General features: G+C 37.4%; 1 protein-coding gene across 1 annotated transcript in view; it reads right to left on the bottom strand.

Moving 5' to 3' along the window:
- nrg3a (neuregulin 3a) overlaps positions 1-13,288 on the bottom strand; it is a 331,337-nt gene that overhangs the window by 108,297 nt on the left and 209,752 nt on the right. Inside the window, exon 2 of the mRNA XM_082154121.1 lies at positions 12,730-12,859. Within this exon, the coding sequence (XP_082010247.1) occupies positions 12,730-12,859 (130 nt within the window). The remainder of the gene's footprint in view (positions 1-12,729; positions 12,860-13,288) is intronic.

Genomic DNA, 13,288 nt, shown 5'->3' with positions numbered 1-13,288 from the left:
TAAGTTCAACACTCAAACTGGTTTCAGAAGAATTGTAAGGATGTAAGCAATTGCACCATGCATTTAAACCAAAAAGAAAACTGCATTTTATACCAGAAAATCTCTTTACAACCACACTGATGCACAACCTGGTCAGTTCTGAATCACATTAATGCATGTCAGCAGTTTAGCAGTATTTGATACATCTACATTTTTCAATCCAAAAGGCTACATTTTATTGCTCAATATTTGTTAAATTAATACCTGCTGCAAAGCTGTATTATTTCGTACACCATTACTGTTTCGGAAAAGACTTTTAGGTATGATAAGTCATTTTGCTATTTAATCTATTTGCATTGACACCTCCTTTTATTTTCCATATTCATAAAGATAAGCCCAAAATCGCATATTCATTAAGGGAAACCCGCTGGAACTGATGACACACACACACACACACACACACACACACACACACACACACACACACACACACACACACACACACACACACACACACACACACACACACACACACACACACACACACACACACACACACACACACACACACACACACACACACACACACACACACACACACACACACACACACACACACACACACACACACACACACACACAAATGAAGGGTATTGAAAGGCACACAATATCTGTGAATTTGGCCTGCACTTTACAGCAGGAAAAAGGAATGGTACTTTTAATTGTACTGGTTGCATGCATGTTAATGGGAAATTCCCTGCTATTTATCAGACAAAGCAAGCTAAATACAATCGCACAATTATCTTGTTGAACCATATCAATTAGAAATAACAATGGAGTTAACACAAATCAATTGAAACTTCAAGAGGTAAGGAAATTGCATTCTGACTGAACTCTTGCATTGGGCGAGTGTGGGGGGCTAGATTAACAGAGTGATCCTAATCATGACTTAATCAGGGAGAATTATTCACTAAAGTGGGCTTTAGAGAAGGGCTGGTCACGATCAAAGGATCCCACCACATCAGTTTGGCTCTCTGTGAGAGAGTAAAGAGTTCAGAGAAATGTATCAAAACACACTGACACTATAGTAATGTCATACAGGGTTTGGGAACTGAGAACGTTCGGTTCTGTTAACCATTATAATACTTATCCAGTGATGTCGCAGCACACAATATATCTATATATCTACAGCAGGGCCAGTGTGGTCTGACTCCCAAATGATTCTGATACTATGGTTTTAGTGAATCAAAAACATACAGCAGATACAGCGTAATCAGATTCCTGAATGAATGATTCCAATGAGTGAGTCATTTTTAGTAAATCGGAAACACAGCACAACCAGCGTAATTCGATTCCTGTACCTGTACGAATGATTCTAATCATTCGGTTCTCTTTTAGTGAATCATAAGCAGACTGCGCAGCCTGTATAATTTGACTCCTGAACAAATGATTTCAATAAGTCAGTTATTTTTTTATAAATCAAAAACATACAGCACAATCAATACAATTCGATTCTTGGATGAATAATCCCAACGAGTCAGTTATAATAAACAGTATGCACAACCAGTATAATATGACTACTTAACCAATGATTCTAATATGTCAGTTATTTTTAGTAAATTTAAAAAATACAGCACAACCAGTGAAATCAGATTCCTGAAGAATCAGGAATGAACAGGTTGTTCAACATGTAGCAAGTTAAATATAAAGATTATGAATATTAAAAATAATAAAATAATGACATGTTACAGTACAAAATGCCATTTTTGTTTAGTTCTGTTATTTAAATACAGTAGTTACTGCCAATTATTGGATTGCATTTGCTGTTTCTAAAAAAAAGACAACAGTAAACAATAAAAGACTCCCTTGCATTTCAATTCATACCTTCAACTTTGAGCCTCCATGCAATTTCATATGCTACTCATTAAGATGCTGTATATATATGACTGAGCCCTTAGGGTGTGCTTGGATTACTAGTATGCTTGTGAAATGAGCTGTCAGTTTGGGAGACAAAGTGCACAAAGGTTGACTACACAATGTTTTTTTCTCTTATTTTCTGCTTTCTCTTTGTGCTGTCATTTGCTGTGTGAAACAGACATGCATAAGAAAACGGAATGATTTATCTATCGGCATAAAGTAGATTGCACTTCACATCAGAGCTATGAAAGTCTCTAACATTTATCATGATAAGTGTTTGCTGTTAACTGGTTGTCCTTAAGGAAAATGTAGACCTTGAGAATAAGGCTTTATAGGACAAGGCTGCTCTTGCTCTTTGTATTGTTCCACTAGATACTTTATCAGCGCTGCATGAATGGAGTTTGTGGGGGAAACTGAAATACCTAAACACCACATACAGTATAGAATGAAAGAGACTGCTGATGGAGGTAATGCATCTGAAGCAGAGAAAATGAAAAAAAGATAGAAAAATCATTTCATTTAGGCTTTAGATTCCCCCTTCCACAAATCCTCATGCATTTCCATTTGACACTGAAAATGAATGATTTTTTTTGTTGTTTTGGTTGAGTAAGGCTGCGGTTTGACATGCGACAAGTGCTTGAAATGAATTATGAAACAGAATTTACATTCTGATTCAAGTGTATGTGCATGCGGGCCTCCAGCACGAGTGATTGAAATTACAAGTGCCTTCAATTTCCAACAATTTCAACCTCGTTAAGAAGACGCTCACGTGCAAGAGCAAAAAATGAGCCCTCTAAAAACAGAAGTGCTCCTCTGCCATCTAAACTGCCTCTTCTCACCACTTGTTTCCTTCCTTTCTATCCTTGCAAAAGAACTCTTATCCACTCCTATCTTTCGACACACCGTCTTTCCAACCGTCCCACATCTCTCAGATTTCTCTCCTCCACATCCCTTGCAGACACCCATGTCCTCACCAAAGATCTCAACATCTCTTCACAATTTCTCCTTTCTGCTGTTCTCTCTTACTTTTTCAATTCGTGTATTGTTTTCTCTTCTGAAGAGCTCTTCACTATCTGTCTGGCTAAACAATATTTACTTTTTCCGTTTCCATTCCTATTCGCGTTTCCCAGCTGTTTCTGATACAGAAACCATTTTAAAAGCATCATGTCAGATGCAGAAAGCATAATGGTCATCTTAATGGAATGTCTTTAACATCAACCCTGACCGATGGCATCATATTGCGGAAGACAGGGCAGCTTGGCGGTCTGCGCTGACAGAGGGCATGACTCTGTCATGCCAAGCTTACATTAGCTTTTGCACAGAAAGACGGCATGCTAGACATCGTTTAGATCGGCGCTCGCACTGCAAAAGGCCTTGATGATTAATAGCTGCAGTCTGTTTAAAAAAATATTTAATTAATTTGAATTCAATGATTCAATGACTCACTCTTTAAGACTTGTTTAATAACTGAATGAATCAGCGTTTTTGAACAAATCTCTTAAATCAATGACAAATAAATGTTTTAAGTCACTTGTCACCTCCTACTGGCATAACAATTTGTAATTAATGTAATCTGAATTAGAAGCACCAAGTTACAAGTCATAAGGTGATTTCCTCCATTTTGACCACTATATTCGCTAGCGTAGACTTCAGTGTTTATATCCGAACCATAAACTTTTATCCCAGTACTTTTGTGATAATTTGAATTACAGTATTGTAACAGAAATAATTATACTGTGTAGTTGAAAAGGTATGTGAAGCGGTTTCATACTTATACATGAAAACCGCTGTCTCTGGGTCAGCGGCAGCATGAACGCAGATTTGAATGTTCATTGTGATCGTACTTGTCAAAGGTTTAATAGACATTGACATCGACAAATCACTGTCATTTAGGAATAAGATCGCTTGGCTGTTTGAATTGAGATCACGATGTTTTAACGATTAATCGTGCAGCTCTATGCAACAGCATGCAACTTTTATGAGCATAATAAATAAGCACATCAATTAGTACATACAACAACAAAAAATAATCACACCACAAGAATGTAAAAATATTAAAAAAATTATCTAGTGAAGGAAAAAAGTAATACAATTCTGGAAAATAAAGGACCTTACAGATACACGGTTTCCCAATAGATTGATAATAATGATAGATTGATGATATAATCCCAAACAACAGAATGTTGCTATATGTAAAAAAATTCATAGATGTTATGGTCATGGTGAACAGGTCATGGCTGTAACTATATCAAGGGATAAAGTAAAGTTAGAACTGTACAACTATCCATTTCATTGTATAGCAGGTCACTGCTTGTTCAGATAGGCCAATCATTTAGCCTGGGAAAACCCAGACAACTTCCGGCAAATTTAGATTTGCTCTGCAAGTAGTCTGGCAAAGAGCTCATTCAAGCCCATTTCTAATCCGTCGAAATCGCGGCACCAATCAGAAACGTTGGGGCGGGCTTTACACGATGACGATCGCTCTGATTGGTTTTAGGTCTATCCAATTGCGCACAGAGGCATTTGAGCGATGTCCGTTGGTGAAGCGCACTCAACTTTTAAATGCATTATTATATTCAAATTGCAAACACATGAGGACAGTCTCCATGAAAGACCCACTGGCAGATGAACGTGCTACTACATTTCTCTCCGAAAAGGTAGGAAATTAAATTAGATTTAATAGAGGATTTTAACTGTGACAAGATGATTGACAGGGCAGTTTACGTGACAGGATGCACGCAACAGATCCGTCCGATAAAGATGACGAAGTAGTGTGTCCCAAAGCTTGCCTACTTTTTTGCTACACATTTAAAAGTAAATACCTTTTCTTCACAAAAAGAGTACATACTTTTATGGCGTAGTGTAACTTAGGGACGCAGCATATGACTTTACACGATGACGATCGCTCTGATTGTTTTTAGGTCTATCCAATTGCCCCCAGAGGCATTTGAGCGACGTCCATTGGTGACGCCCCTTTTGGAAATGAGTTATTAATGAAGCTTTGCCAGACCATTACTCAGTTACTACTGAGAATGGTCTGGTTTTAACCAGGCTACCAATCATTTATCCAGTCGTGGAAAATAACATTGCCAATAAAATGTGCTAGAAACAAATTCAGATTTATTTTACTTTCTTTTGCACTTCACAGCATATCTCTCTAACACTCTCTTCCTCTATATCCCTCTAATCTGACCTGCCAGAGCATCCTATTGAGTCCCAGGATAGCTGCTCATAGATGAGGTGCTCTGAAGTGGAGTGAAAGAAACTCTTTTTTTCTATACAGTTATAAGTTTTACCTTGGCAGATATCACATCATTGCTATCTTATTCCATTATATGGGTGGATGAGCATCACATGGAAACCCACTGTTGTGCTTCGTTCAGCATGGGAAGGTCATGTCGGGCCTGATAAGAGGGGGATTTTCTCTGCCTCAGATTTGGCACAGAAACATCTTGGTTCATCCAAAGTGGCAGAATCTTCAAAGGCAAATCTTGTGTATTAAACAGTTTAGAATATTTAGCAGAGGAAAGCAGTGCAAAACACCTGCTGAGGTTATAGGGCTGATACAGGTTGACAAACATCGTCTTTTCTTCTTTCTTTTTCAGTTCAATGGGTAATCGTCACAGTCCACCTAAACTGTAGCCCTCAGTGAAACAGAGGTTGCTGTAGTACACTAGCACCACAGAGACTGGAAGGAAGGTCTAATCTTTGTAATGTTTGTATCAGAGACATGCAAAGCTACTAGAATCTGTGTACTTTGGGGCTCTATGTCTCAAGCACTGACTAACAGGATTCCACTGCTGTTAGTTGGGTTCTTGGACACTATGTTCACAAAACCTTTTAAGTGTCTAGTTCTTAATGTTTTCTTCTCTATTTAGTTGAACTAAAATATCTTTAAAATGTGTACACAAATATATACAGATGTTGTACATCAGCACCATACACACACGTCTGGTTCACTATCTTTGTGGGGACTCTCCACAGACGTAATGGTTTTTATACTGTACAAACGGTATATTCTGTCCCCTTACACTAACCCTACCCCTAAACCTACCCATCACACACATTATTTTGCATTTTTAAATGTTTATTAACCAATTTCCCTCGTGGGGACCGCTGGCTGGTCCCCATAATGTAATATAAACCTAAACACACACACACAAATATTTGGGTTCAGTGAAACATTTTTTTTTTTACATGTTTTTGAAAGACATGGTTATTTCCACCAAGGCTGCATTAATATTGTGAAATATTTTTACAATTTAAAATATAGTTTTTTATTTTATTTTAACATTTTAAAATGTAATTTATTCTTTTGACCGTAAAGCTGAATTTTCTGCATTGTTACTCCAGTCTTCAGTGTCACATGATCCTTCAGAAATCATTCTAATATACTGATATGGTGCTCAAGATTTATTTTCTTATTACTATCAGTATTGAAAACAGTTGTGCTGCTTAATATTGTTGTGGAAACTGTGATACATTTTTGTTCAATATTCTTTGATGAATATAAAGTTCAAACAGCATTCATGTGAAATAGAAATATTTTGTAACATTATTCATTTCTTTACTGTGAGACTTGACCACTTTAATGCATCCTTGCTGAATGAAAGTATTATGTGTGTGTGTGTATATATATATATATTTTTTTATTTTTTTTTATTTTTATTTTATTTGTGTATGGTTGCATTTAGCATTGTTTTTTTCCTGCTGTTCATCCCTATCAGACCCATTTTTCAGTGCTGATTCACAAGTTAAGAATAACTTTATCATATGTAATGTTCCTCGATCTAGCAAAATGGTCTAGTTGTCGGTGAACTGGACCAAAGACTAGAGAAAAGCCTTTTATAATGTCTGGGGAGCGCCAACTTTCACTGTTCAGGATCAATGAATTGCAAATTGGAAGATAGAGACACAAAAATGGTTTCCATCTTTGTGAATTTTCCTCTCATTGATTCCACACTTTCAACGGCAGGCATTTTGTTTCATATGATGAGTTGTGATGTTTTAACAATAAAATCAGTATCACAAGCATACTCAATAATACATCCATTTCTGTCTCTCTCTCTCTCTCTCTGCTTATTCATGAGACAATGTTTGTCTGCATATTTGACAATAAATCTGCTTTGCATGCATTCATAATCCCTCCCCTGACAAAAACCCATTGCAAATGCTCCCTATATTTGCATCATAGCTTCAGGCTATAAACTGTAACCACAAAATTCACATCCAATTTAAAACCGTACAACACCACAGCCTATTGAAATTAATCGCACAATCTTGCTTCCCCCCAACAGTACTCTCAGACCAGAGGCCGTTAACAGTGTACACATGGCCCTTCAGCTGCAGGGGGCTTTGGTGAGGTCTCAACCCGTGTTCCAGCCCCATGTGGCCCCACTGACAGATGGGATTGGTGCAGTGTTGTTGTGGCAGTAGAGGCTTACCTTCTCAACACTAACAAGAGTCAAGATCTTACACACTACCCAGCAGCGGAGGAGAAATCTAATGCCGACCTCCAGGATAGGATAAGCAAGCAATGACTTAGTAAGGCTTTGTGCCAGCTTGGCTGATTCAGAGATTTTCTTTCATCTCTTCCATTTAACACCTGTTGTTCTTTTCTGTTAATACTTATCAACGTTAAAAATAAAATCTCACTTAGGGCATGTTTTTGAATCTTAAATCATCTAGAACCCCACGTTTACAAAGACACATTGTCGAAAGCGGCAATAATGTAGCGCGATTCTGCACGCAACCTATCAGATGCACGCTGCTTGTGTGGATGCAAACAGTTTTAACAGCAAAAGATGAGGTAATGATGAAATGATGAAAATAATTATATATATACATAAAAATACATATAAAAGTAAATAAATACATTTTGATTAAAATATTTTAAGGTTGTGCTACATTTCATGTAATTTTACAGTAAAATAATTTTAAATGTACAGTTTTTGGAAGTGAAAAAGAACAAGTCATTGTATAATTTACAGTGAAATAACGTAAATTGACTTCAATAGGTTGGTATATTTACATGATATCAGTTAATAAAATATGTTGTATTTAAGTTAAATACGTAGAATGTTAGTTCCATATTTTTTTTCGGTAAATTTCTGGCAACCGCATCAGCATTTTTTTTTTTACAGTTAATTTTACAGATTTTTTTTAACGTTTATTTATTTATTTATTTTTATTTATTTTTTTACAGTGGGACAGATTGTGTTTTTATATCTCTAAAATCTTAGTGATAGCCCAGGTGAGGAGGCTTTTTTATGATATTCCAAGTAGAAAGTAGAAAGACAAGACAGTGAATCATAAAGATACTATTCCCGCAGGAAAAGAAACGGAGGCAATAGAAACAATTCAGCTGCAGACAGCATGGCTTTCTGCTCCCGCTAATGCTCTGGGAGGGACCACAAGCTGAATTTGATACAGAGAGAGAAGTGGACAATGCAATTTACAAGGTAACAAACATTATCTACAAGAAATTGAATAAATGAATAAATAAAATAAATTATATACATATAATTTAAAAATAGGTTACTTCTAATACTGCTAATAATCCATAAAATAGCTATGTGATAACATTAAAACAAAGGAAATACAGAAATTGAAAACTGATTTTTCAAAAAGTTTTCACTTTCAGCATTTTGCTTATATATGCAATATCACACAGGCAGGAGTGCAATATGGCTGGTGAACGTGATTTCACCAAGCACAACATGATCCTGGATCAACATCTTTGTTGAACCAATCAGATTTGAGGGACAAGTTTACAGTTTATGTCAAGTTTAGGCTTACAGCCAGGGTTAGGTGCTTCTACATCAGTGTTATTTACCTATCATTTCCCTCTGATTTTAGGGATAACTTATGGGTAGGTTTAGGTATAATAACACTTTTTGGATTTGTACTGGTAAAACCATAAAACTAATCCATATGAATTGAACGATTTAGTCCAAAATCTGGAGAGAGACAAGATCGCTTTATATGACGAACAGATTGAATTTAGGCTTTTATTCACATATAAACATTCATCACATCATGCACGCATCAGTTATGGTAAACGGAAGCTCAAGCATGTTCGCTTGAAGTGCGAGGTTAATTCTTGTGTGTTAAGAAAGTCAAGAAAGTTCGGTTGAGCTTATGTTTATGTTCGCTGATCAATGTTTACATGTGAATAAAAGCCTAAATTAAATATGTTCATCATATAAAGCGATCAAGTCTCTTCAGAAAATTTGGTCTAAATCGTCTAATTCATATGGATTAGTTTTACATTCTCTTTATGAACTTATTAAAGAGTCAAAGTGTCAGTTGCATAGCTGTCTATGAAGGGACAGAAAGCTCTCAGATTTCATAAAAAAGTTCTACATTTGTGTTCCGAAGATGAACGAAAGTCTTATGGGTTTGAAACGACATGAGGTTGAGAAATTAATGAAATAATACATTTTTTTGGGTCAACTATCCCTTTAACACTTGAGGGGCCATATTGTACTTTTTACAATTTTTGCACCCCTATTCTGTGCTTAAGGGTTTGGAATTATATACTGTAGCGTATATGGAATTTGTCAACTTGTGTCATGAGGTGCACCAGAAACTGCTAAAACACAGATGGGTGGGTTCCTGGGTTATGATGCACAACCATGCACACTATGTAATCACATTGTTGTAAGCCCTAACATCCTCCTGCATATTGTGTTTATAGACCAGATGAGGCAGCTCAACAAAGAATCCACACACCCTATGAATCTAGGTCAACAGACACAAAGGGGTTGTTTTACTCAGTGCAGCAAAGGAAATGGGATTCTCTACCTGCCATGTATCTTTCATCAAACATGCACAAACACAGATATTTTAATCAGTTGTTCGCCTCGTAGTGAGCAGCATCTATCGGTTGCCACCTTGTCCCTATTTTAAAACAGTTGTGACTCTCTCTCTCTTTCCATCTGTCTACTAAACTCTGGCTAACCCCAAACACTCCTGTTTTGTCTATGTTGTTTAGGTATCCTAACTAAATAAATATTTCAGAAGGAGGGGCTTTGTAGAAATTGACTGGGCAGAGAGGAGCTACAATAATGTACAACATGTGAAAAAAAAAAAATGTATTTTTCAATATTAAAGCATATTCTATTACACCCAATACACAAAATTTTGCTTCCAAATTTCTGCCACATTTTCGTCATTAAAAATGTAATACAAATAAAATAATAAAATAAATACGGTTTGATTTGAATTGTCAATGTCATCAGTGAGGGTCCGACCATACATTTTCTTTTTCAGTTCAATTTAGACCAGTGGATCCAAACCTTTTTGAGTTCAAAGCCCTCCGATTGTCCTCAAAAATAACTAGACATAACTTGGTATAACTAGAAAGATATAGATTCATTATAAAGATAACCAAATAATAAGACATATCTTGATTTTTACGTGTTTTAGCTTATTTTCACGCTTATTTTGTCTTATTTTAAATCCTCTGCCCCCTATTGAAAACCACTGATTTAATAATTCATTACATTTATCTGGTGCTTTTCTCTGCACTCAAAGCGCTTTACATATGGAAGGGGGGAATCTCCTCAACCACCACCAATGTGAAGCATCCACTTGGATGATGCAACGGCAGCCATATTGCACCAGAACGCTCACCACACACCAGCTTATTGGTGGAGAGAAGACAGAGTGATGAAGCCGATCAGTATATATGGGGATGATTAGGAGGCCAAGATGATAGACCGAGGCCAATGGGCAAATTTGGCCAGGATGCCGGTGTTAAACCCCTACTCTTTTTCCGAAGGACATCTTGGGATTTTTAATGACCACAGAGAGTCAGGATCTCGGTTTAACGTCTCATCCGAAGGAAGGTGCTTGTTACAGTATAGTGTCCCCATCACTATACTTGGGCATTAGGACCCACACAGACCACAGGGTGAGCACCCCCTGGCCTCACTAACACCTCTTCCAGCAGCAACCTAGTTTTCTCAGGAGGTCTCCCATCCAGGTACTGACCAGGCTCAACCTTGCTTAGCTTCAGTGGGCAACCAGTCGTGGGCTACAGGGTGACACGGCTGCTGGCGGCTGGTGCTATACTATGTAGTGATTCCAAAAAATAAAAAAGTTAAAATAAAAATCATTACGACGTTACTAGCCAAGTGCTGAGTACCATGTTCCATACTCGCCAAAGCCACCTTTTTCTTGAATTTAATGCTTGGTGGGTGTTAATTGTGGACCATGGTAGCCAGTTGAGCCATAGACTCATACATGGTTGGAGCACACTGTCTGTACATGATACTTAGCTTAGCTTTTAGATCTTTTAGCACAATGGTACCCTTACACTGATAGCACTTAAGCAAATTGATGAGTGAAAGTGACTTGTTGTTTACTTCAAGCATAATGGTTTGTGCTCAATGAGAGCCAGTAAATGTAAAATGCAACATAACCATCCAATGTAAATTGCATTATGAGTTACAGAAATTGCATTCTTGATGCAGCCCTGTATATCCAATTTTAATAAAAATGTAATAAAATAAAAACTACACTGCCAGACTGTGCAAGACTCAACTAAAAAGGGCAGTCGGATAAAGGCAGCCAAGAAACAGCGTTATAACTACAGGTGTCTCAAAAAACATCTAAAGTAGCACAAAGCTTCAATACTGTTCATAAAGAGTCCAAACTTATATTATAGCACAACTCAGTGCTTGTCACTTCCTGTTTCAGTTATTGTGAAGGCTAAAAGCCCAGTTCTATATAACCATAAACCATTCATGCATGCAAACTACCTGAAATATCAACAAAGAGTGGCATTCAGCACAAACTATACTGTATAGCTTTTTGTGGATGATTAAATGCCCTGAAAACCGCTGCAATGCAAATGGATTTAGTAGCTTTATTCTTTCAATATAATCCACATTCTCCAGTGAATTGATCCTTTGAGAGCATCAAAACCTTGCTTTGAGGAACAGACAGATGCATGGATGTCCTTGGCTTTAAGTTGGGAGGGAAGAGTGTTCTGGGAATTAATCAGAGCCAGAACATTTGAACTAGCTTAGCTTCAGTCAAATAAATGGGCCACCTAAAACAACACCAATTACCACTGATTAAAATGAGGACACTTGGCTTCTGCTCCTTCTTGGCTCTAAAGTTCCAAACATGCAATGTCTCCGTGTTCCATTAGGCAAATGAGGAAAAAAAGACTGCTCATGCAAAACCTACGGCAGTGAACCCTCACATCCAGGAAATGTTATTTGAAATTGTGCTCATGCTTCGTAAAAAAGGTGAACACATCAGTGTCAGAAATTCTCTGCCTCCATTTTGTGAATCCTATTTTCAACCTCGGAAAAAAAGCCTGCAGATCCAAAACAAGCCTCTAATGAACTTCTGCAAAGTGCCACTTTTAATTAGCAGAGAAGGGACCTCAGACAGCTCTCAGGCTATGACAAAGCTGTCATCGTTAGCATGACTAAGAGCTTCATGCAACAGCGAGAGTCCCAGAGAGGAGGCCAATAAGACACAAGAGTAGAAAAAGGATGTGGAAGAGGAGAGAGAGAGAGAGAGAGAGAGAGAGAGAGAGAGAGAGAGAGAGAGAGAGAGAGAGAGAGAGAGAGAGAGAGAGAGAGAGAGAGAGAGAGAGAGAGAGAGAGAGCGAGAGAGAGAGAGAGAGAGAGAGAGAGAGAGAGAGAGAGAGAGATTTACTGACATATTTCCAGAAGGATCATTCTCTCCGAAAATGGGATATGGAATTGTCATTGCTCTGAAACCGTATAGAGCCTCCCCATCCATAGTGATTGCATTTATTTCTTGAGGAAACCTTTCCCTCCAATACATAAACAGGAAGTGCAGTCATACCTGCAGTGTTTGTGTGGGCCACTCAGGGTCTCGATGACAAAGCACTCCCCGTCATTCAGGCAATAGGCCAGGTCTTTCTCCTGACATGGTTTGAAATGCTCCGATTTCAAAGGCGGAAGAGTTGGTGATGCTGAAGGATAAAGAAGAAAAGGGAAATTACATTATGTAACAGATTAAGAGGACAAATATGTCAGCTAGGTGAGTAAAAGGTTAGGAGAGCGTTTAAAATCAAAAAATCAAAAAAAAAATCATCCAAAGGTAAACATACTTTAAAATGTCCCACTTTTTTATGTCTCACAAAAGAAAGAAAGTCATATAGGTTTGCAATGACATGAGGGGTGAGTGAAGAGATTGTTCACCCAAAAATTCAAATTCTGTTATCATTTAAATGTTTACAAGCATAAAAATCCCTTATTACATTTACTGGATGTTCTTAGAATATAATGGCATTGGACTACATTGCAATTTAAAAGTTTACTAGAGGTTTTTGAACACAATCTATCAGCTTTCTATTCAGATTACACCATTTTAAGCATTGCCAAGAAGTAGTACATGAGGC

This window comes from Leuciscus leuciscus, assembly GCF_965113295.1.
Source record: "Leuciscus leuciscus genome assembly, chromosome: 22".
Taxonomy (NCBI): Eukaryota; Metazoa; Chordata; class Actinopteri; order Cypriniformes; family Leuciscidae; genus Leuciscus; species Leuciscus leuciscus.
Note: the sequence above shows the minus strand (reverse complement) of the source record. Positions and strands in the feature narration are given on the sequence as shown.